Genomic DNA, 25784 nt, shown 5'->3' on the forward strand with positions numbered 1-25784 from the left:
GACAGTGGGAACAGGGAGAGGCTATTTACCCCTCAAGGGTAAATAGCTCAATGTTCTACCATTCAGTGAGATCATGGCTGAACTGTGACCTAACTCTACACACCTGTCTTTTCCCATACCCCTTAATACATTTGGATACCAAAAACCTATCAACCTCAGATTTAAAATTGATTTGAGCATCTATTGTCATTTGCAGGAAAGAGTTCCAAACTTTCACCACCTTTTGTGTGTAGAAGTGTTTCCTAACTTCACTGCTGAAAGGTCTGGCTTAATCTTTTGCCATGGCCCCCCCTAGTCTAGACTCCCCAAACCACAGAAATGGTTTCTCTCTCATTATCTTAACTTTCCCCTTTAATATCTTGAAAATTTTAAACAAATCACCCCTTAACCTGCTAAATTCCTGGGAATAAAACCCTAGTTTGTGTAATCTCTCCCTTTAATTTAACCCTTGGGGTGCAGGTATAATTCTGGTAAATCTATGCTGCGCTCTCTCCGAGGCCTATATATCCTTCCTAAGGTGTGGTGCCCAGAACTGATCTCGGTACTCCAGGTCTACTGTACTCTAGGTGTCGTTCAACCAGGGCTTTGCCACACCAGGAATCAAACCCTTGACCTCCTAGACCATATGGATCCAAGACATCAGAATACTCAAGATAATGGATTTAAACGACATACAACTGAGGATAGTGGTGAAACAACTCCTATGTGAGAGGAGGGAACAGTGCTTCCATGTTCAAATCTTCTTATTGTGTGGTCAATGTGCTTCAAACTGATGGTAGCATTAAAAACGATCTTGACATGATGGCAATCAAAAGAAGATCACATTAAAAGGGAATTCATGACTGAAAACTGATTATAAGTCCGGGATGCCGGCTTCTTACTGACTGATGGGGTTGCCAACTGTGATTAAATGTATTCCTGGAGGTTTTATCCCATGACTTGAACCCCACGCTCCAACCATTAGTCAGCCAACGCATCCATCCTTATGACGCACTTCCTTCCTACACCAATGAGAAAGCAAAAAGACTCAATACCCATTTGGATGATGCTTGACTGGCAGCCAAACAGCCTCCCCACCCCTGCCCATTTTCAATATTTTTGTGTCTGGTAAAGAGAAATGTTCAAAGAAAATGACAGAAAAACAATCTTTTTTAATGCCCCAATGATCTTTCTCCAGGATTGTCCTGGAGATTGATCTTCAATTCCTCGAGACTCCAGGGCAATCCTGGAGGGTTGGCAACCCTACTGAGTGGTTCAAAAGCATGTGGCTGATGGCCACCTCCCCCTGGAGGGAGGGCCGTGTTAAGCTGATTAAGTCAAAATGGTCACCTGGGGTACAGCAATGTCATGCAAATCAGGAAAGTCCCAAGGTCATTGCCAAGTCTGGTATTCTCATTAACCATTGCCGTCTGTACCCATTATGCTGCCAGGGTTCCCGCTGCTGCTGACTGAACCAGTGACCCTCTCTAGGAGAAGCACGCATGCGGTTTCGAAGAAGAATAGGATCAGACTCGGCCCTTAAGCTCTTCATGGTCTAATTGGCAATGCCCAGTGTCTGAGCTCACCCTCAAAGAGTGGCCAACGGGCCATGATAACCTCGGGCTACCGGTATCCATTAAACACCAGAAAAAGTATCAGTGTCTTTGAGACAGATGGAGGATTTTAAAAAAAAAGATTTCTAAGTTTCTTTTCAAAAAGTAATAAAGTGGGCCGCTTGGTTGTTCAGCCCCTCCCATTCAATGAGATCCTTCGAACCTGTATCCTTTACCATGTGTGCTCTCCCTCCCTACAGGCTTCTCAGATAATTATCTCCTATTCTACATGATGGGCTGAATGGCCCGTTTCTGTGTTGTAAATAGTGTTCAAGTACTGTACACGTTTTTTTTTCTCCTCATTGCGTTTTTTTTTTCTCTCCCTGCATCTCTTCTCGAATACAGTGCATCTCTTTGTGGCTGAAGGAGCAGAAGAGCTGCCCAAGTTGTACACTCAGCTTCGCGACCTCCTTCTCGCAATCCTAACCGCGTGAACTGGAATCTGTGACCCTTGTCCACAGGCTGACCCACCGGGAATCCGATAGCTGGGCTTTTTGCTTCAGTGAAGTGAAGCCTCTTGCGTGGCGCGGTTACAGGACAGGAGTGTGCACGGTACAACATCCCGCTTTTGTTGGGACGGTGACTTTGGGGTTCCCGGGATAACTGTGGCATCCTGGCTTTCAAACGAATTCATTGACAAGTTCTAATCAAAGCTGGCGTCACAACCCGGAAAGATTATTTTGTGAACGGTACGCTGATTTCTTGACCGTGCTATTGGCGCACACTTTAAAAAGTACCGGGAGGGGTTGTAATCATTTGCAATTAAAAAAAAATATAAAGATCGTCTTGAGCATTGGTGTCGGCTGAGTATTGCATTGAACTTATAATGCTGGCCATAGAATTGCTTTCTTAAAAAGAACCTTCTGGAATACCAAAGAGTTTTGTTTTCAATTCTCCATTCCGACAAAGGGACTTTGTTTTCAGCTTTTCCTCACTGTTAGCCTGGGTGGGGGAGGTGCAAGTTTGAGCAGGAAGAGGGGGCATTATTTTTCAGGGATGTTTTTTTGTTTCCCCCTTTCTGTGGGGAATCTGTTTTGCTTGTGTTTGGGATCTGGGGTACGCCAGCGGGGCTTAGGCACCGACTGCATGAGGAATCAGAAGGAGATGGACAAACTACATTCTATAGTGTGTCCACTGAGGAGGACACTGCACCAGCAAGGCCTGCTGTTCAGCGTGATGTGGTTGTTCCAACATGTTGTTGCCCTTGTGCTAAAAACAGAACAATATGATTTCAGTTAAGTTAAACTACTACCTTCTGCTGCTTTGCACTATCAGCAGTGAATAGGGAGAATCCATGATGTGAACTAGCTGCTTAGATTAGACCAGTTTCCCTTGGACAGGGGAGGGCCCTGATCTCTCTTTACCCCCACTACACATCATGTGCTGAGTGGACAGTTGCCATCTGCAGCAGTGTAAAGGAGAACCCCTTTTGTGATGAGTCTCCCCTCCGTAAGATTGCAAAGCTGTCCCAAATTTATTATTCATTGGCAAGCTTGGAAAAGACACAGGTTGGACACCACTTGTGTAATGAATGAAAAAATGCCATTATCAGTGGATTGGAGGCTGTTCTGCTGAAGATATGGGAGTGGGAGACACACTGGGGCATAATCGAGGCTGTTTCACTCATCAACATGTACGTAATACCTTTAACATAACAAAATGTTCCAAAAGAGCACTATAAAACAAAATATGATACTGAGCCACATTAGGGAGTGTTAGGTCAAATGACCAAAACCTTGGTCAAAGAGGTAGGTTTTAAGAAGGAAAGGAAGATAGAGACATTTAGGGAGGAAATTCCAAGCAGCGGAAGGCACGGCCACCAATGGTGGAGCGATTAAAATTGGGGATGGTCAATAGGCAAGAATTCATTGAGTGGAGAGATCTTGGATGGTTGTGGGGCTGGAGATTACAGAGATAGGGAAGGGTGAGGCAATGGAGGGATTTGAAAACAGGGATGAGAATTTTAAAATCAAGATGTTGCTTTACCAGATGCCAACGCAAGTCAGTGAGCACAGAGTTGATAGGGTAGCAGCACTTGGTGAGAGTTAAGACATGGGCAGCAGAGTTTTGAATGACCTCAAGTTCAGAGGGCAAAATTTGGGATACCAGCCAGGAGTGGATGGGAATAGTCAAGTTTAGAGATAACATAGATATGAATGATGCTTTTGGCAACTTTGCATCTAATAGTACAAGGCGTGAACTGAGTGCTTGTTGCTGACACTGGGAACCTCAAAAGGGAAAAATATTCCATTCCTCAACACCCTGATGAGCACAAATTTCTTTAAAAAAAACATTCACGTGGAGGTAGAAATACCATACACATATGTACCTGTTTCATTATAAAAGCTTTTTAATATATTGTTTGATACTCAGTACATTGTCACATAAATTTTTATCCTATAAAAGTTACTCAATACTTCAGCTTAAGTGCTGAATATAAAAAGACAGAATTTATAATGACATCCAGTCTAAACAATAGTGGTTTTTTATTCTAGTGCATTGGGTCCAAAACAGAGTCACTGGGACATTTTCTTACACAACAGATTTGTCATGTTGAACTGGTATTGGCAACTTGAACAGTATAAGTTGCAGTGTCCAAAGTTGTTGCAAATAGATTTCATAGTCCTGTAGCATTGGGGGGCGGGGTATTTTTTCATCCTATACTCCAGTGACAATGTACAGCTGGTTTCCATTCTATGCAGAGGTGACCCAAGTCTGCAGGTGCTCCAAGAGCAGTAAGTAGCTCTGAGATTCAGAATGCAGTTTCCAGCACCCTATAACCGTACCTGATTTATATGGCAGTCTGAGCTTCAAAAAAGTTTTAAAAGTAAAGTTCAATTAGCTCTGTTCTTGGAGCCTCAGTAAAGGCTATTAGTTCTGACGCTTCTCACCGTCTTTGCTGAATAGATTACTATATATCCATTGGCACCTTCTCTCCCACTCATAGGAGACAGCAAGCCACAATCAAATATGAGCTGGTTTTCTTGTATGTTTAAAATAAAGTTACTGGTTGCTATTCACATAGAATGATTTTAAAAAGCCGTTTTTGAATCTGTACCATCTTTTATACCTCAATATAGTAAAAGGACTTGAGATATTTTTAAGTAATTACACCTATTGTAACAGCAGCTGTTCTATTACTCTCAAGACACGGGGCTCCTTCCGTTTCCTGATACCGTTTAATACATAAATCTAAGACTATTAAAAAACTTAAACCATCACATTTTCATTCATTAAAACACTGATTCTTTTGCTAATCAAGCATAACTTAAGAGTTAAGCACAACGAGGGTCAGCATTTGAGAGTTAGATTAATTACATTAAAGTGGAAATTCAAATTGTGAAGCATAAGTATCTCCTTCCAGTTATTGCTAAGACACCATAACACAACAGGATTTGAGACTCTTTCCCACCACTCCCAAATCTTTAGTGTAAGTAGTGTTTGGAAAAAATACATTCAACTGTAGCAAGATAAATTTGAGAGACTGTCTCTGTACAGTGAGCAATTGGCATTCATGACTCTGGTACCCCAGCACTCCCATTCTTTTGTGCCCTGGAGAGTTAGGCCCAGCATTGAGGCCAGAATTTCTCCCCATCAGCCTCAATATTGTCCATTAGCAATGGCTGCAGGATAGAAGCTCAACTGTTTAACAGTGAGAAAGCATTGCAAGATGAGTCACTGTGTGCTGCTCTTCACTGCTAAATGTATAACACAAGCATACCATTGACAGCAGCTTTGAGGAGAACATCTAACCTCTCTCCTCTACACAGAACAGTGCGCTAATCGGTACCATGTGAAAAGGAAAAGCTTGTTAAATATGGGGCAAAATGAAGTAACATGATGTGAATGGAGCTTCATTTATTCCAAATCAATATAGACTGACTACACGGCATTGGATAACCTCTAGCCGTTGTTGAAATGCCAGTTATCTACAATGATTACAACTAGTGTTTAAACTCTTCCCGTGTTTGTCAGGTGTTTCTTGACTGCATTTATTTCACTAAGCCATTAATGTGACAATTTTGAGCCAAGCATGTTACTCCAATGCACTGTTCTCATAAATCAGTCCTAATCCAAGTATAATCCCAATGTAAACACGCTCTCTTCAGTAAGTTACTTTGCAGGATTCACCTATATTGCTGATGACACCTCTCGGTACAAGACCTAAATTGAAGCAATGAAATAGACAATGTTTTTGGTTCTTTAAGATAGTTGAACAGTAAGAAGAACAGGATATGATCGATGAGTTCACTTCTCCAATTAGATGGGAGAAGGGTTATTAAAATCTGTCCACTTGCAGACCAGGAGTAGACTGAGAATGGGACTGTTAATGAAAGGGAAAACTCACCAATAGCAAGCTGCTGTCTTATCACATGGGTAATGGCTCACCAGCTGAGCTCAAATTACTTCTGTTCCACGCACTACTGAGAGTTGCTAAGCTGCCGTGTGTCAGTGGGTGTTCTGATCAAAGACCATTAATAAAATATACAAGGTACAACAAACAACCCTGGGATACCGCTCCTGAAGATTACATCATGTGATCCACACAAATACAAGATAGGTTCTTCTCTGCCCATATCAGTTCAGAGTAGGTTTACTAGACTAATAGCTGGAATGGGCGGGTTGTCTTATGAGGTAAGGTTGGGCAGACTAGGCTTGTATCTGCTGGAGTTTAGAAGAGTAAGGGGCGGCTTGATTGAAACATACAAGATCCTGAGGGGCCTTGACAGGGTGGATGTGGAGATGTTTCCTCTTGTGGGAGCACCTAGAACTAGGGGTCACCGTTTAAAAATAAGGGGTCGCCCATTTAAAACAGATGAGGTGAAATTTTTTCACTGAGGGTCGTGAGTCTTTGGAACACTCTTCCTGAAAAGGTGGTGGAAGCAGAGTCTTTGAATATTTTTAAGGCAGAGGTGCATAGATTCTTGGTAAGCAAGGGGACGATAAGTTAGCAAAGGTAAGGGGATGCAGATTTCAGGTTACTATTAGATCAGCCATGATCTTATTAATTAGCAGAGCAGGCTTGAGGGGCTGAATGGCCTACTCCTGCTCCTGGTCCATATATTCGTATCAGATTGATGATAATGCAATGGCTCACGTTAAATTCTTGCTGATTTTAAGACATCTATTACTTTTGGGATTAATTAGAAAATCTTAATTGTACCAATCAAAGACATGGATAGATGCCTAACAATGCACATCAGTGCATGGTTATATAATCTTATTGCGGACCTTTTACCCTTGCAGATATGATCACATGATCCTACATTACAATAGTGACTACTGTTGAAAAGTACTTCATTGGCTGTAAAGTATTTTGGGACATCCTGAAAGACATTATATAAATATAAAAGTCTTTTATCTGATCAGCAAACTCCAAGATTGTTGGGAAAAGCAAAATACTGCGGATGCTGGAAATCTAAAATAAAAAAAAGTGCTGGAAAAACTCAGAAGGTCTTCAAGCATCTGTGGAGAGAGAAACAGAGTTAACGTTTTGAGCCCAATATGACCCCTCTTTGGAACTCATGAGTCATAATGGACTCGAAACATTAACTTTTTCTCTCTCCACAGATGCTGCCAGACCGGTTGAGTTTTTCCAACATTTTCTATTTTTATTCCAAGAAATTCCAAGTCTGTTGGGTTTGCCAAAGTGGGGGGAAAAAATTACTGGAGTTAACAACTGGAGGATATATTTTTAAACAATGGCAGCGCTGTGGGGAGGAGGTCCTGTGCTGGAGCGCAGTGGGTAACATCCCTGCCTTTGAGCCAGAGTCCCACTCCAGGACTTGATGGCCATGGAAGCTATTTTCATAATGTGGCCAAACAGGTTGATTGTCAACCTGCAAATCCTTCCAACATGCCTATGGGAGGCAATAAGAGTGGGAGACACTCCTGGTCAACTGTGTTTGATGTGCAGTGACACACCTCAAGCTACAGATTGGCGACCTGCTGCAGGAAAACAAGACATGAACACAGACGTAAGCACGTGCTTGGTCTGTCTCCCTGCATTACTAGATGTGGGAAGTCTTCTAAGTAGTACTATGGCAACGGGTGATGTGCTTCTATGGAGATCCAGCTAGGATAATTGTATTCCCCCTCCCTTGCTGCTCTTCTCTCTCCCTGCTGCTCTCTGGCTAGTGATACATTCTGGTACTCTGTGGAGTTAGACTAGATTTCACACGAGCGCCTGAAAAAGAAAAATTAATGCATTATTCACCATCAATTCTCGTGCAGAGTTGTGTAACTCCGATAAAATAGGGGCCAGCCACCACGACCAACCAAACCAAGAGCGAACTACAGGAAGAAACAACGTCATCCCTGGTGTGAAGTTGAATGAAATTCTCCAGGCCACAGAACCCCACAGCACAGAAACGGAATAAATTTTGAACTCTTGGTTAAAATAACTGAACCTTGCAGCATAAATAAGGGCCAAGGTGTTTGTGACACCCGGTTTGGACGGGATTCGGAAAGGGGAATTTTGTGCTGGGATTGGCTGAATAGTGACTCTCAGTAATGGTGTGATCAGAACGGCATTCGCTAATGGGCCTTTACCAATATGATCAAAGCAGCATGCTCTCTACTGGATGAGTGTTCCGGAATCTTCAGTCTTCCTTCTTGGGAAGGCGGCCCATCTTGGTCCGGATGTTCCTCAGCAGGAAAAAGGCCACAGTGGTGACGGCACAGGTGACCTCCGCTATCCAGAACGCCATGTCCCAGCTGTAATTCTTGGCAATCGAACTGAAGGGGAAGCCAGCCAGGAAACCTCCCACTGCAGGACACAGGACAGAAGAGGATTGTCAACGATGGAGGAGAAGCTTCGAGCTACGCATTCCCACAAAATCTATTAAACGCTTTCATTTTCAGCCAGCGCCACCCTCCCCTGTTGAATGAGCGCGCTAATCGAGTAGTTAATGATGCAGATGGAGCTTTAAAATTTTTGGTACCTTACGTGTGTATGTTCATGAAGTCAGGCAGATCAGATACAACACAGCCAGACGCACGGGGCAGAACTTATCGTCTCGTGCCCGACCCGAACGGAAGTGAAACAGTGCGTGATGACGTCGGGCGATCGTCGTGACATCAACACGTGCTCTCGATCGGTGGGCACACGCGCGAGAGGCGGCAGTGCTCCCGCCGACAATTAAGAGGCCTATTTAGGCTTTTAAGCAATTAACTAATTTGTATTTTTTGCCACCTGCTCAACTGTTCGGTTGGTGGGTGGGCGGGCGAATAGGCCCGGGCGGCCTTTACATTTTTTATGAAATCTCATCCGCGGTCCAGGTGAGGTTTCCAATGGTTACTGAAAAAAAAAACATCCTTTTTTACATGTCCCTCTTCATGTGACTGAGTCACATGTGGGGACATGTTTATATCACCGGTGAAATGTTTATTGTTGTATTTTAAATTCTTCAGTTCCCTGAGGCAGCTCCCTGCCTTCAGGGAGCTTTCAGTGCGCGCTCCCCAACGCATGCGCAGACTTTTGCACTCGCTCTCCTCCCAACCCCCACCCCGGCAGCGCTGAGCGTTTCAGCACATCCTTCATGCTGGCTGGTCGATAATTGGCCAGCGTGAAATGGTGGGCGGGGCCCAATCGTGGGCGGCGGTCCGTTTTGCGGCGGCTCCCGGGCCTGCCTGCCCGACGAGGGGATAAATCCTCCTCGTAGTAAAACTTCCTCTACCCTCCCCCCCAACATTATGCAGCCTCACGGGCAGCCTGCGATCCAAAGTGAGATTCGTTGTTAATTTACTCCATCGGCCATCTCTATAGCCAGTCTGAGATTGCTCATTTAGTAACAAATTGTTAGCCGTTGAGTATTTGGACCCCTGCCCAGTTAACTGGGTTAAGGCTGTCCACAGTTACAGCCAGCAGAGGGAGTGTGGACACTGTCACCCTTACCAGTCATTGGTAGAATGCCCAAATCCCTCTGGCTGTCCAAGTATGGTCTGGAGTGAAGGACTTTGATGTTTCCCTCTGAGCAATTGGCTTGGCTTTCACAGTGCATCTCCCAGCTGAGATCAGGAGGTAACTGTGCGAGGAACTACACTCACGGCCTTGCCTGCACTCCCTTGAAGAACATATGTTTGAAAGTATCATCCCTGGAGAAAACTGGCGTTACAGGATTCCCAAGTTTAGAATCGAATTTGGACTTATTTTGTTCCTGCCCCAAATTGGCAGTCACAGTGGGAGGGCGTGTATATGAAAATACAAAAACAAGAGAGCGGATTGGGGAACTCGAGAGCTTTAATTATACTGCATCCCGGCAGGATGTGTTGACACCGAATGGATGAATTTATGCAGGGATTCTCCAGCTCATCCATTTGGTTCTCCCAGCACTTCCAAGACTCTTCTGAAGTTCAGATGGGGGAGGCGGTGGGGGGAGATGCGCTGAAAACCCTTTGGAAATTTATTCATGCCTCTAAAAAGTGCTCCACTCCCCATTCAGAAAGGCAATATTAAACCTTCAACTCTGCAACAGAAATCTAAATTGGGTGCCTATGGAAAAAGACAGTGTTGACCATGTCAGGTTCCCCTGGATAAAGATTGAAGCTGCCTGTCACCATTTAGCTACATTTCTGTTCATAACTTACCATTTGCCATCAAAGCCACGATAGCATGAGATGTCCCAGAAAGGTTAGACGGTGCAGATTCATTGGCTATCACTCCAAACAATGCGATTGGCCCATAAGAACAAAAGCCAAAAATGGTTCCCAAGGATAGAATCCATAGCTAGGAAGAAAGAGAAGGGAGTTTAAAAAAGTGTAAAAAGATTGTACAGTCTGAATATTTTTTTAAAAATACATGGAGGATATAGGCATCATTGGTAAAGCCACCATATATTGCCCATTCCTAGTTGCCCTTGAAGATGGTGGAACAGCTGCAGTCCATGTGGTGACAGTGCTCCTTGTGCTGTTCAGTGAAACGTTCCACAATTCTAACCCAGCAACAATGAAGGAATGGCGATATGTGTTCATGTCAGAGCGGCGTGACTTTGAGTTTCACCTGCCACCCTTGTCCTCCTAGGTGGTGAATTATGCAGATTTGGGTGTATACCAGCTACTGCCAAGTAACTACTTTCTATTTAATTATGCTACCGTGGCAGTATTATTGTTGCAAAATGGTCAGAAAGTGCCAAGAAAGGACAGAAATTAACTTGACTATCCTTGTAGGAGACAGGGTGTCATTTTGGTGGGGCTTAAACAAAACAAAAATGATCACAATAGAGACCATTTGAGTTGCAGTATTTGGATTTTTAAATTTTTATTTATTCATTCATGGGATGAGGGCATCACTGGCAAGGCCAGCATTTGTTGCCCCATCCCTAATAGCTCACAACCACCTTGAGAGCAATCTTAAAATCCCTGCAGTCCATGTGTTGTAGGTACACCCACAGTGCTGTTAGGAAGGGAGTTCCAGGATTTTGACCCAGAAAACTGAAGATATGGTTCTAAGTCAGGATACTGTGTGACTTGGAGAGGAACTTGCAGGCAGTGGTGTTCCCATGCCTCTGCTGCCCTTGTCCTTCGAGGTGGTAGAGGTCACAGGGTGGAAGGTGGTGTTGAAGGAGTCTTGGCAAGTTACTGCAGTGCATCTTGTAGAATGTAGATGGTGTATGCTGCTGCCACTACGTGCTAGTGGTGGAGGAAGTGAATGTTTAAGGCGGTGGATGGACTGCTGTTAAGTAGGCTGCATTGTCCTGGACGGTGTCCAGCTTCTTGAGCGTAGTTGGAGCTGCACTCATCCAGGCAAGTGGAGAGAGTGTTCATCACACTCCTGACAGCCTTGTAGCTGGTGAAAAGGCTGAGGGGAGTCAAGAGGCGAGTCACACGTTTGAATCTTCTGTACTTTTAAAAAAAATTCCTCACATTTTCAAGTTGCATCAACTTTTGAAAGAAATTCTATAATATAGCATTTTACACATTTACAGTAAAGTACAGAACCACAACTCACTGCTATGAACATGCAATCATTCATTGTAAGCTTTGAAGGAATGTTTGTCCAAACAGGTTTCTGCAGATATTAAAAGATGAATGTAACAAGGACTTAGAAATGGATGCACAGAGAAAAAGGACAGGCAAGGCAGAGGGAGCAAGCGACCACAAGGGAGAAGAGAGCAAGAGAGAGACCTCATCTTCAGTGAAGTTGGTGATTTGAGTCAGAGGCAAGGAGATTAATGTCCAGAGCTCAGTATCCTGAGGAAATAGAGGAAAAACATCACAGATAGGCAATGATGAGCACAGCAAAATAACTTTTCACAAGAAATTGTGCTCATGTGATTTAGTCACGCACAGAATCATACAATGTTTACAGCACAGGCCCTTTGAGTCTGTGCAGGCTCTTTGTAAGAGCAACGCAGCTAGTCCCACACCCCTCCCTTTTCCACATAGCCCTGCTTTCCTCTTTAGATAATTCTGCAATTCCCTTTTGAAAGCCACAACTGATTCTGCTTCCACCACACTCTCAGGCAGTGAATTCCAAACTCCAACCACTTTTTAAAATATTCGCTCATGGGATATGGGCGTCGCTGGCTAGGCCACCATTCATTGCCCATCCCCAATTGCCCTTGAGAAGGGGATGGTGAGCTGCCTTCTTGAACTGCTGCAGGCCCTGTGGTGTAGGTACACCCACAGTGCTGTTAGGGAGGCAGTTCCAGGATTTTGACCCAGCGATAGTGAAGGATCAGTGATATATTTCAAAGTCAGGATGGTGAGTGGCTTGGAGGGGAACTTGCATTCGTGGTGTTCCCATATGTCTGCTGCCCTTGTCCTTCTGGATGGTAGTGGTCATGGGTTTGGAAGGTGCTTGGTGAGTTACTGCAGTGCATCTTGTAGATGGTACACACTGCTCCTACTGTGTCGGTGGTGGAGGGAGTAAACGTTTGTGGAAGGGGTGCCGATCAAGCGGGCTGTTTGGTCTTGCACTTGCTGCATAAAAAGGCTTTTCCTCATGTTCACTTTGCTTCCTTTGCTATTCATCTTCAATCTGTGCCCTCTGGTTCTCAGCTCTTCCACCAATGGGAGCAGTTTTTCCCTATCTAATCTGTCCTGACCCTTCATGATTTTGAATACTTCCATAAAATCTCCTCTCAACCTTCTCTTCTCCAATCTATCCATGTAACTGATGCCCCTCATCCCTGGAACTATTCTCGTAAATCTTCTCTGTACCTGCTCTAATGCCTTCACATTCTTCCTAGAGTGCGGTACCCAGAATTGGGCACAATATTACAGTTGTTTTATAAAGTTTCACCATAACTTCTTGCATTTTTAACTGCTTCCTCAACCTGCCCTTTCCAGCACTGTAATATTATCCTTAAATTCACACTGCCATCCCTCCTCCTTTCTTTCCTTCTATAAATTTCCTGAACAGGTTATATCCAGGAATATTTAGTGCCCAGTCCTACCCTTCCTGATCCAGGTCTCTGTTATCGCCACAACATCATATTCCCCCGATATCACCAGATTTTAATCACACAAGGGACACAGTAGATTTTGGGAGTTGGGTGGGGGGTGGTGTGGGTAAGGAAGCAGTCCATGTGAATACTGAAACAGGAAGAATCAGAATCTACTGAAGTTTGAGCCAAATCCGATTCAACACAAGGGCCAGAAGTTTGAATCTGAGGGCTGCCCATCATCTCCGCATTCCGTGTCCCTGCTGGGTGGGTTCAATCAACAAGGGCACTAAATGGAACTGCATGCATGCAAGAGGCTCCGAATGGTCAGGCAGAAGAGATAGAATAGTTTAACGTGCCCATCAGAATCACAGATGCCAGTCACAAAAACTCCACCAGACCATCCCACGCCACGGTTCACCAAAGAGTGGGAGAAACCTCAGACGTCCACAACACCAGGGACAAACCTTATACTTTATGTTCGTCAGGAAAAGGACCAAGAATCAAACTCTATTCTAGTTACCTTGGTAGACTCTGTAGTTACTGTGACTCTGAAGAGATACAATGATACAGCCATTCCTGCCATCATGGAGAGCAAAAGTCCATGTCGAGGATTCCCATGACTTCGAAGACCTTTCTGGGAAGAGATTGGCAGAAGCTACAGGTTTTTTTTGGAAAGTATTTTGTTTATTTATGAAAGAGAGGAATGCCCCCTTTTTAAAACACAATAGATTTGATAAAACTGCTCAATATGAAACATTTAATAACTTTTGGTACCATGTCACCAGCAAACATTCTTGGCTGAAGTAATGTAACAAACAAATAAAGAGTAAAGCTCACCCGACAACATTACAACAATGTGTATTTAACCTCACCTACTACACCAGTTTCCTTACCAGCCACCCTGAAGGCCTGACTGTAGGACTCAGAATTTAGTACCAATGTATCATAGTTTCAGAGACCTAAGCTAACTGATGACTGGGTACGATTTCATACAAGGACCCTTCTTCCTTAGAGAGTAAATTTTCATTTCAGTATTTTGGGCTCAACTGGCTCAACTTTATACAGAAGCAGCGGCCTTTCCAATCAATTGAAAAGCCAGGGATGATCCCGCTTCCTCTTGGCCAGGTCGACCCACAGTGATTTAACGGTCGTCAGGTAATTAACTGGTTTGCCGTGGGACTTGCACCCCTATCAGGGAGAAAGTCCCTCCTCCGATAACTGGCAGATCTCCAGTCCCAGCAGCGCCGCCAGGAGTGGTAGCCGCTGCTGGAACCACAGGGAGTCTCCGAAGAGAGAGGCCATGGACTCGGACTTAAAGGCAAGTCCAGGGTTTCACCAGGCCAGACTGACAGGCCCCAGCAAGGGCACCGGGGTTAGGATTCGACAGGGATGAGGTTGGGGGTGCTGCAGGCACGTGCAGTGGGACTACATTTGGGACAGGAGGCGGCCCTTAATTGGGGTGTGGGGCGGATAAAATTCCAGCCCAAATCTCAGGACTGCCAGTCCTTAAGGTGCAGTCATTCTAAACAAAACACGCAAGATGTGAAATGCACAGTACAGATTAATGCACAACCTGACAACACATTAAATGAGGGCAAAAGTGAAATGCTGCAGATGCTGATAATCTGAAATGCAAAACAAAAATAGAAAATGCTGGAAACACTTGGTGCGTCAGACAGCATCAGCAGGGGGAAAAACAGAGAGATAACATCTTAGATCGATGCTGTTTTGGCTGACATCATCCATCAACCTGAAACGTTAACTCTGGCCTACCAGAAAGGGATCACAATCATACCGCCTGCTGTTCATAGTGTATACACACCTGATAATATGGGGTGGGGGTGGGGGGAAGAGCTAAGGAACTAGTCCGCTGGGGAATGACTCCATCAACTACAACTGTCCAAGAGATACAACGATAGTGATGTGGAACCTACTGAGCTCACTCCAGCTAGCTCTGTTCCCTCCACAGTAACTCACTTTCATTAGTTCAAACTGTTAAGCCATCATTACCAGGACAAAAACCTTGAATGTGCGGATAATCTTATTATTCATTTAAGTCTAGTGGGAATAGCCAGCAAAGTGATAAAATGTCCAACAGCAAAGGATCATTCATAAGTAGGCCTCAACGGGAATATGGCGTTCAATTTTGGAGAGGCTGGGGTTGTCTTCCTTGGAACTGAGGAGACAGAGGGATGACCTGATTGAGGTGTACAAGATTATGAGGGGCCCAGATAGAGTAGACGGGAAAGACCTGTTTCCCCTAGCAGAGTGGTCAATTACCAGTGGGCACAGATTTAAGGTGATTGGTAGAAGGATTAGAGTGGACACGAGGTAAAACTCCTTCACCCAGCAGGTGACGGGGGTCTGGAATTCACTGCCTGGTTTGGTGGCTGGGGTGGAAACCCTCAACTCATTTGAAAGGTACTTGGATCTGCACCTGAAGTGCTGTAACCTGCAAGGCTACAGGAGCAGGTGCCGGAAGGTGGGGTTTAGAGTGGGCAGCTAGTTTATTTTTTTCTTTTTCGGCCATATGATGGGCCAAATGGCCTCTTTCTGTGCCGTAACTTTTCTATGGTTCTAATGCTGGCACTTTAGGAAGGATGGGAATGTTTGAGAGAAGGTGCAGGGAAGATTCACCGGAATGGTTCCAGGCAAAAAGAACCGGAGGTGACATGAGGCAAAACTTTTTTTTTTAATTGAAATCAACAGCGAGTGGTTTAGATCTGGAATACGCTGCCCGAGAATGTGGCGGAGTCACATTCAATCGTGACTCTCAAGCGGGAATTGGAGAAGCAGCCGAACAGGAAAATAATATATAGAGCTACAGGAAAAGGGTGCAGGAGGGAGCGGGACTTGCCGAGTTGCTTTTGCAGAGACTTGAAGGGCTGAATGGCTTCTTTGTGCGTTGTTGCCATTCCATACTCCATGAAAAATAGCAAATACAATTTTGGATTGTTGAATATTACAGACGTCTAGTACAATCCAATCATCCACCCAAAGCAGTCCAATGAGAAGTCTGTAAATACTTACCCGAGCAACAGCCCTGTCCGAAAGATAGCCAGCCGCGATACTACCCAGCAGCCCACCGACCTCCAGTGCGCTCATGAATGAGCTACCTGCAAGCATCAAACGATAATATACAGTGGTTAAAAAGTAATTAAGTCAGGAGGCTCCAGGATTCCGTCTTGTCAGCACCAAATGAGCTGATCGAGAGGGGGGCTCGAGAAATGGCTTCACGGGGAAAGGGTCAAAATACAAAACCAGCCAAGACGCAAGCTGCTCTTCACTTTGTCTAGTCCCGAGCTGTTGAGATCGAAGTGAGGGACTTGTGCTCGAGATCAGCCAGCCCAGCCCAGACCAGACCAAAGAATCAAACCTGGGCTGTCTAATCTGTCCAGCTCAGTATCCGACCAGACATTTGAGTCAATACAAGAGTCCCAGTACTCCATACTCATAGATTCATAGACGTTTACAGTACAGGAGGCCATTCGGCCCATTGTGTCCATGCCGGTCAACAAAAATCTGACTACACTAATCCTATTTTCCAAGCGCTTGGCCCATAGCCCTGGAGGGGGGGGGCGACTTGATTAATTAAAAACAACTAATTCTAGAATAATGGAAGTAGGGTTTATGTAATTTTTATAACTGATGGGTGTGTTGACCTATATCAGTTACCATGCATCATCAACAACAGCAACTTGCATTTCTATGTCGCCTTTAACATTATAAAATGTCACAAACACACTCAGTTCAGTGGGGAGGAGGTAGCAACGGTGCGTCAAGAATTTAATTCACAATTTAAGGTGCTCACTCCAGGACAGTGTTCGAAGCTGCAATGTACAGAAGTGCCATATCAGATCACATCTGCTGTTTTATTTTGTGGGGGGCAGGAGTGTGTGGGGGGGGGGGGGGGGGCGGGGGGGGGGCGCGTTTGTAGTGGGTTAAAGGATTCCAAGGATGTGTTCAGGTGCTCCTGACTAACATTCCATCCTCAAACAACACCGGCAAATGGGAGCAAAAGCAAAATACTGCCAGTGCTGGAGACCTGAAATAAAAACAGAAAATGCTGGGAAATTCTCAGCAGGTCTGGCAGCATCTGCAGAGAGAGAAACTGAATTAACGTTTCATGTCGATGACCTTTCATCGGAACTGGGAAAACTTAGGAGATATATTACACTTCCTTACATGTCATCTCTATATCAAACACAAGAGAGGAAGACCAAATTCAGCAAGACACCTACTTGCTTTCAGTTGATTTACATTCCATCCCTTTTAGGATATTTGCCCAGTCTGTCAACCTCCTTACCTAGCAGTGCACTTTGTCCCTTCTCCTGAATGAGGAAGAGCTGCCCCCAGTCAGTGCAACAGGTCTTCACACCAAACACCACCAGGTACCCAAAGTTCAGCACCCACAAGTATGGAGTCAGCAGCAGTTCCTTCAAAGTACTCTCATTTCCAACAGATCCTGTGTCAAAGTTGGTGGGGGGAAAGATAGATAATAGATGGTAAATAACGGAAATATTTATTAACCAGCAATATTAAGACACCAACAAGTCATGCTCTTCTTTGAATACTTTGCAATTGACAAAAACTACATAATTAAAGTATTTACACTGGACACACCCACAAAACTTACTTTTTTAACCAGGGTTTTCTGGTCTCGCTTTTACATCAGCATTCACCATTGTGAATCAACATGTCAAAATTTTCAATTGTAGTCCGACCGTTAGGCAACGGAAAGCTACTGCAGTACTTTGCAAACCATTATCATGGACCAATCCAATGGAAGTCCATGGTTGCCAACCCTCTTAGGTCCTTGAAAGGTGGGAGGAGTCGCCCATCCATTACCCTGGTCGAGATAAGCTTGCAACATAGGTTGGAAACATTCTCTTTACTAACCTGCACAGTAGGACTACAAAGCACCATCCTTACTGATCTTAACAGGTAATTTTCCCTTTTGAGTTTGATACTGGACAGCAAATTTACGGACAAACCATCAGGGAGCTCCAGGAGCTTTAAATTCTGAAGTTAGCACATAGCGACTGGGAAAGAACTTCCAATTCCAGTCAGACTTCAGCAGCATCCTCAGCAACTTAGCTTTCAGCCACTAACTTCTGCCTCGTATCCCGTCCCACACAATATTTTGTTCAGTGAAGTATTAAGGTCTGCATCCTATCGGTTGGCCACTTGCTGCTGGCTCATTGCCCACCCCAAACCACTTTCATAGTCACCTCCGCCACCTCCTTCCAGCTGCCTGTCTGTGTCGCCGCTACTTGAAGTCAAAGGTTAATAGTTTAAGAAAAAAGCGATCAAGCTCCCCTGATGGCGCAATGGGTAAACGCAATGCCCAACCTAGTACTCGGCTGTGCAGAGAAGATTCAAGGATGGATTCCACTCTCTATTCTGTGTTGGTTGCCTGGACTGCTCACGAGAAAGGATCTTTCCAATGAGGGACTGCAGGTCTGGCCAACACTCACCCAGCAACAGGCAGAAAGGCGTTATCAAGCAAGTTGAAGTATGAAACTAGACCGTAATGCTTTTCTTGATAATAGGTTTATTTACAGAATGCAGCATTACATATGTCTGCTACCTACCAACCAACCCAGTGTCCAAGCAGTCTCTCTTTATACTCTTTTGAGTAAGCCAATGGAAGAAAAATAAAATTAATTAACAAATGAACTAATTAAATTGACAGCCCCTAAAAGGGGCACTGTAACAAAAGGCAAACTTTAAAGGAAACTTAACTAATCAAATTAAAATGCCATTTGAGGCTGATGATGCAATCCAGCCCCAGCGCTACACAGCATTTGCGGAAGGGTCTCAAGCATATCAGCGGACACCGCGTGCTCCCTCTCCAGGGACAACCGGGCGTGAACATAGCCACGGAAGAGAGGCAGACAGTCGGGTTGGACGACCCCCTCAACCACCCGCTGCCTGTTAATGGCCGACTTGGCCAAGTCCAGGCAACAGGCTAACAAGAAGATCCTCTGCCCTGCCTGCCAACCCCCCCTCCCCTTTCACACCGGGTGGCCAAAGATCAGGAGTCTGGGGCTGAAGTGCAGCCAAAACCTGAGGAACAGCCCCTTCAGATAATCATAAAGGGCTGCAACCTCAATCTATGTACCCATGGAACCAGACTCCTCAAGGCCGGTCTGTCTTCATCTCTTTTGAGTAAACCGATGGAACAAAAAAAAAGCTAATTAACATATGAAATAATTAAACTGACAGCTCCTTAAAGGGGCACTGTAACAAAAGACAAAATGAAACACACACTCCTTCAGTAAGTTTGAGCTGGACCCTGACTGTGTTTTCAAACCTGCTGACAACGGTGATGCTGTTGTTGACTGACCTTTACCTTGTAGAGGCTGAGCGCCAATTCTCAGACACTTCTTCCTACCTCCCCCTGAACCATGATCCCACACCAAATATCAAGCCATTGTTTCCAACACAGTCACTGACCTCATCTCCTCTGGAGATCTTCCCTCCACAGCCTCCAACCCCATACACCCCCCCAACCCCACATGGCCCGTTTTTGCCCCCTTTCCAAAATCCACAAACAGGACTGTCCTGGTAGACCCATCGTTTCAGTCTGTTCCTGCCCCACTGCACTCATTTCTTTCTACCTTGGCTCTATTTTTTCTCTTCTTGTCCAGTCTCTTTCCACCTATATTCGTAATTCCTCTGATGCCCTATGCCATTCTAACAATTTCCAGTTTCCTGGCCCTAACTGCCTCTTCTTCACCATGGACGCCCAATCTCTATACACCCCATCCTCCATCAGGATGGTCTGAGGGCTCTCCGCTTCTTCCTTGAACAGAGGCCTGAACAATCCCCGTCCACCACCACCCTCCTCCGCCTGGTTGAACTTGTTCTCTCTGAACAATTTCTCCTTTAACTTGTCTCACTTTCCTCAAATAAAAGGTGCGGCTATGGGTACCCCATGAGCCCAGGTCATGCCTGTCTTTTTGTGGAGTATGTGGAACATTCCTTGTTCCAGTCCTACTCAGGCCCCCTCCCACAACTCTTTCTCTGGTACTTCGATGACAATTGGTGCCGCTCCGTGTCTGGATCTGGAAAAATTTATCAATTTTGCTTCCAATTTCCACCCCTTTTTCACCTTCACATGGTCCATCTCCAACAGCCCCCTTCCTTGACTTCTCTGTCTCCATTTCTGGTGGCAGACTGTCTAACAGTAATCATTACAAGCCCACCGATTCCCACAGCTACCTCAATTACACCTCCTCACACCCTGCTTCCTATAATGACTCTATCCCATTCTCCCATTTCTTCGTCTCCATTGTATCTGTTCTGATGATGCTACCTTCCACAATGTCTTCCTTCTTCCTCAGCTGAGATTCACTGCCCTGCCACCACCAAACACATCGTCCCCACACCTCCCCTGTCAGCATTCCAAAGGGACCGTCCCCTCCGGTCCACTCTTCTATCACCCATCTCATCACCTTCCCACAGCACCTTCCCATGCAATTGCAGGAGGTGTAACATCTGCTCCTTTACTTCCCCCTTCCTCACTACCCAAGGCCCCAAACACTCCCTCCAGGTGAAGCAGTGCCTCACTCGCACTTCTTTCAATTTAATCTATTGTGTTTGCAGCTCACAACGTGGTCTCCTCTACATTGGGGAGACTAAATGCAGGCCGAGTGACTACTTTGCAGAACATTCGCTCAGTCCACAAGCACGACCCAGGCCGTCGTGTCGCTCGCCATTTCAATTCACCGTCCTGCTCTCGTGCCCACATTTCTGTCCTCGGCCTGCTGCATTGTTCCAGTGAAGCCCAACGCACACTGGAGGAACAGCACCACATCTTTCAGTTAGGCACTTGACAGCCTTCTGGACTTAGCATTGAGTCCAACAACTTCAGATCATGAGCTCTGTCCTCCATTTGGATTTTTTTCTACCACCGTCCCCCATCAAGGGCCCAGTCGGCAGCTTGTTCTCACGATTTGCATTCAAAAATTGCTGACCCTTGTTCTATTAACACATCCTGCTGTCTGACCTTTAAGCCACTATGAACACCTGCCATACTCTTTAACGCTATCATTGCCGCTCCCTTTGTCTTGTGTCCATGACGTCTTTGTCATTTAATCTCTCCTCAGCTCCACCCTATCCCTGATCTTCTACTTTGTTCCACTCTACCCCCCCACCACTTTCAACAGGATAAAACCCATCACCTTTCTTCAGCTCTAAAGAAGAGTCATACAGACTCGAATCGTTAACTCTGTTTCTCTCTCCACAGGTGCTGTCAGGCCTGCTGAGATTTTCCAGCATTTCCTGTTTTTATTTCAAATTTGAGCTGGAATTTGTTTGCACAAATGTGGAGCAGGTGGTGCACCCAAATGACGACTCACTTCAACATTAGCAGTGCTGGGATTCGAACCTAGCTTCCAAAAAGACTGGAATTTGAGTCCGTTGCCTTGGAAAGGCCGGACACGTTCCCACGGCAAATTGACTATTGTTTTGGCTTGGGGGGGTGGGGCGGGGGGGAGGGGGGAAGAGATGGCGGAGAAAAAAATTAACGTGTAAAATGAATGTGATAGCCCCTATAAAAGGGGCACTGTAACAAAAGACAACCTTTTTTTTCAAAGAAACTTAACTAATTAAATTAAAATGCCGTTCCCAGGGCAGATGATGCACTCCAGCCCCCACGGTGTCCACCGGTCATGGAAGGCCCCAAGCATGCCAGTGGATACTGCACGCTCCTTCTCTAGGGACAACTCTCCGTGAATGTAGCCACGGAAGAGGGGCAGGCAGTCGGCCCGAGTTTCTCTTTATACCAGTTTAACAAACTAACCAATTAAAAAACCAATTGATAGCCCCTGAAAAGGGCATTGTAACAAAAACAGAATTTTAAAGCAACCTTACACAATTAAATGAAAATGTTGTTTTTGGGGCTAATGATGCACTCCAGCCCCTGTGGTGCCCACCAGTCACAGTCACAGAAGGCCTCAAGTGTACCAGTGGACATCGCGTGCTCTCAGCACTAAATTAAACAATGTCCTTCACCTGTGTGTACCTCAACAATATAATTAACATACCACTAACAAAAGGGAGGAGATAAAACTGGGGGAGGGTGGAGCAAGACGACTCTATTGATGACCACGCTCCTTTCCCTCAGCTGGTAGGTTTGGCCTTCTCTAAGGCAGCTGCTAAAGCCACTTCCATCATTGACTGTCAAACAAGATTTCAATTTCCAACAAAAAACAAAAATAGCTGGAAAAAACTCAGCAGGTCTGACAGCATCTGTGGAGAGGAAGACATAGAATTCAATTTCCAATCCTTGTCCATATCCTCAATTTAGGTAAAAACAGTCATCGTCAAATAGTTAAAAAAAACATAGCACTTTATCTGGTAGTAACACGATAACAAGGATTGATTTCTGCAGGCCAATGTTTGAAGTTTATTTCTTTAGAAGTCCCATGAAAAGGTGCCCTACAGCTTTCAATATAATCCCCGGTACAGATGTACCTGACCACTATGTACTGGACCACAGTGCACCCATTGGGAATGTGACTCACACAAATACCTGGAAAAGACAAGATGTTTTTCAACTAGCATTTCGTAGAAAATACATTATTACAGGTTTCTGAGGGTGCAAGGAATTGATATTGATGGGGTTTTTGCCTGAAGAGCGGTTTGCTTTGCTTTCCTGCTAACATAGTCATATAGACTTTCTATTCCTCTCCTTGCTTTTCTGAACGATTTTGTGCCACAAGACAGCATCACCACAAGAGATGCTTTATCTAGGCAAATATTTGATTCCTCAGTAGTCCTACTGTGATAACAACACAGATACTCCTTGCCACATAATATTTCAAATAACCTTTCCCATTGGAATTTATAATGGGGAACAAAGAAATGGCTGACCAACTAAATACATACTTTGGTTCTGTCTTCACAAAGGAGGACACAAATAACATACCAGAAATGTTGGGGAACATAGGGTTTAGTGAGAGGGAGGAACTGAAAGAAATCAGTATTAGTAGGGAAATGGTGTTGGAGAAATTGATGGGATTGAAGGCCGATAAATCCCCAGGGCCTAATAATCTACATCCCAGAGTACTTAAGGAAATGGCCTAGAAGTAGTGGATGCATCTTCCGAGATTCTATGGACTCTGGAACAGTTCCTACAGATTGGAGGGTAGCTAATGTAACCTCACTATTTAAAAAGGGAGGTAGAGAGAAAGCAGGGAATTATAGACCAGTCAGCCTGACGTCGGTAGTGGGGAAAATTCTAGAGTCCATTATAAAAGATTTAATAGCTGAGCACTTGGAAAACAGTGGCAGAATCGGACAATCAGCATGGATTTGCGAAAGGGAAATCATGCTTGACAAATCTACTGGAATTTTTCGAGAATGGTTTTTTGAGTAGAGTTGATGAGGGGGAGTCAGTGGATGTGGTTTATTTGGACTTTCAGAAGGCTTTCGACAAAGTCCCACATAAGAGATTGGCGTGTAAAATTAAAGCGCATGGGATTGGGGATAGTGTATTGAGATGGATAGAAAACTGGTTGGCAGACAGGAAACAAAGAGTAGGAATAAACGGGTCTTTTTCTGAATGGCAGGCAGTGACTACTGGGGTACCACAGGGATTGGTGCTGGGACCCCAGCTATTCACAATATATATATTAATGATTTAGATGGGGGAACTAAATGTAATATCTCCAAATTTGCAGATGATTGCAAGCTGGGTTGGAGGGTGAGCTGGGGGTGAGGGTGAGCTGTGAGGAGGATGCAGAGATGCTTCAGTGTGATTTGGACAAGCTGATTGAGGGGGCAAATGCATGGCAGATGCAGTACAACGTGGTTATCCACTTTGGTGGCAAAAACATGAAGGCAGATTATTATCTGAATGGCTATAAATTGAGAGAAGGGAATGAGCAACGCGACCTGGGTGTCCTCGTACACCAGTCGCTAAAGGTAAGCATGCAGGTGCAGCAGGTGGTAAAGAAGGCAAATGGTTTGTTGGCCTTCATAGTGAGAGGATTTGAGTACAGGAGCAGGGATGTCTTATTATATAGAGCTTTGGTGAGAGCACACCTGGAATATTGTGTACAGTTTTGGTCTCCTTATCTGAAGAAGGATGTTCTTGCTATAGAGGGAGTGCAGCAAAGGTTTACCAGACTGATTCCTGGGATGGCAGGACTGACATATGAGGAGGGATTGAGTCGGTAGGATTATATTTGCTGAAGTTCAGAAGAATGAGGGGGGAATCTCATAGAAACCTATAAAATTCTAACAGGACTAGACAGGGTAGATGCAGGAAGGATGTTCCCGATGGTGGGGGAGTCCAGAACCGGGGTCACAGTCTGAGGATGCGGGGTAGACCATTTAGGACTGAGATGAGGAGAAATTTCTTCACCCAGAGAGTGGTGAGCCTGTGAATTTGCTACCACAGAAAGTAGCTGAGGCCAAAACATTGTATGCTTTCGAGAAGGAGTTGGATATAGCTCTTGGGGTGAAAGGGATCAAAGGATATGGGGAGAAAGCGGGGAGCAGGCTATTGAGTTGGCTGATCAGCCATGATCATAATGAATGGTGGAGCAGGCTTGAAGGGCCGAATGGCCTACTCCTATTTTCTATGTTTCTATGGAAGAGGAGTAGGTAATTTAGCCCCTCAAGTTTGTTCTGCCATCAATGAGATCATGGTTGATCTGTGCCCTTATTCCATGTTACCTGCCTCTGCCCCATATCGCTAAAAAAAATCTACCAATTTCAGACCTCACATTAACAGTTGATCGTGCGTCAAGTTAAAATACAGATCAGCCATGATCTAACCGAATGGAGGAACAGGCTGGAGAGGCTGAATGGACTATTCCTGTTCCAAAAGTGTACATATTTGGAAATTAACAGGAGGACGGGATTGTTTTTGCTGCGATGCACTCCCAAGTTAAACAGCCAAATGATACTCTGTTTAAGTTCATATTTGAACAAGGATCTCTTTGTAGCTGCTGATTCTACAGCCCATCGAGCTGCTCAACAGCAAAAGATAACATCTTCAATGGAGGAGGGGAAAGGAAAAAATAATGAAATGATATCCCCAGTTTGCCTTAATGCCTTTAGTATGGGTTAAAAATAGAGCAAGGAAAAACATTGCAGGGAAAGAGAAAAGGTTATTGGAGGCTGTATACATGATGCTAGGGGAGAATTGGAGGTCAAACTGGTCAGGCGATCTCATAGTTGACCTAGGCTGTACTGTACCTTTCTTGCTTCCTTTCTTTGGGCCTGGCTCGACATTAGGTAGCCCAACGTCCATGGGCTCATTAATTATGAAGATCAGACACACGAATGCCATCCCAACAGCAATAGAACCAGAGAGAGAGAGGGTCACCCGCCAGCTGTAGCTAAGGGCCATCGTTGTGGCGATGAGTGGGCCCAGGCTGCCTGCCAAGTTCATGCTGGTCGACAAAACAGCCCACCATGTTCCAAACTGCGATGGTTCAAACCACTATGGAGACAAACAAGCAATCAAGCAGAGATAGTGAAGAATGTGTACATTATATAACAGGGTTTGAACTGAGCTCAAGACATTTCCCCCCCCCCCCAGTTTGTTTTGATTGAGGTTTTAGTTTATTTCCTTCCTTTCTCCACCAAGGCTTCTGCCAGTCTGCTCCAATAGTAAACAGCTGAGTGCAGTCTAAGATGCTCATCAAGTATCCAACAATACCTTGAACAAATTCACGATGAACAAGACAAATCAGAAAAAAAGGAAACTTCTTCAAAATGGATTAAATGAAGATAAATGTGAGGGAACCATAAAAACTTACCCAGGTGCAGCTTTGTTTAA

General features: G+C 44.8%; 2 protein-coding genes across 4 annotated transcripts in view; one reads left to right on the forward strand and one right to left on the reverse strand.

Annotated features, from left to right (window-relative positions):
- LOC144670044 (E3 ubiquitin-protein ligase DZIP3-like) overlaps window positions 1-2459 on the forward strand; it is an 83931-nt gene extending 81472 nt beyond the window's left edge. Inside the window, exon 38 of the mRNA XM_078532403.1 lies at window positions 1938-2459. Coding sequence (XP_078388529.1) covers window positions 1938-2018 — 81 coding nt within the window. The 3' untranslated portion in view covers window positions 2019-2459. The remainder of the gene's footprint in view (window positions 1-1937) is intronic.
- Window positions 2460-3924: 1465 nt separating this feature from the next.
- The window catches only part of slc37a4a (solute carrier family 37 member 4a), a 33506-nt gene continuing 11646 nt past the window's right edge, over window positions 3925-25784 (reverse strand). For all 3 annotated transcript variants that reach the window (XM_078532535.1, XM_078532551.1, XM_078532543.1), the window contains exons 4-9: window positions 25199-25445; window positions 17289-17447; window positions 16013-16098; window positions 13503-13616; window positions 10182-10320; window positions 3925-8361 (exon numbers count right to left, since the gene is read on the reverse strand). In XM_078532535.1, coding sequence (XP_078388661.1) covers window positions 8195-8361; window positions 10182-10320; window positions 13503-13616; window positions 16013-16098; window positions 17289-17447; window positions 25199-25445 — 912 coding nt within the window. In that variant the 3' untranslated portion in view covers window positions 3925-8194. The remainder of the gene's footprint in view (window positions 8362-10181; window positions 10321-13502; window positions 13617-16012; window positions 16099-17288; window positions 17448-25198; window positions 25446-25784) is intronic.

The sequence above is a fragment of the Cetorhinus maximus genome, chromosome 2 (genome assembly GCF_964194155.1).
Source record: "Cetorhinus maximus chromosome 2, sCetMax3.hap1.1, whole genome shotgun sequence".
Classification (NCBI taxonomy): domain Eukaryota; kingdom Metazoa; phylum Chordata; class Chondrichthyes; order Lamniformes; family Cetorhinidae; genus Cetorhinus; species Cetorhinus maximus.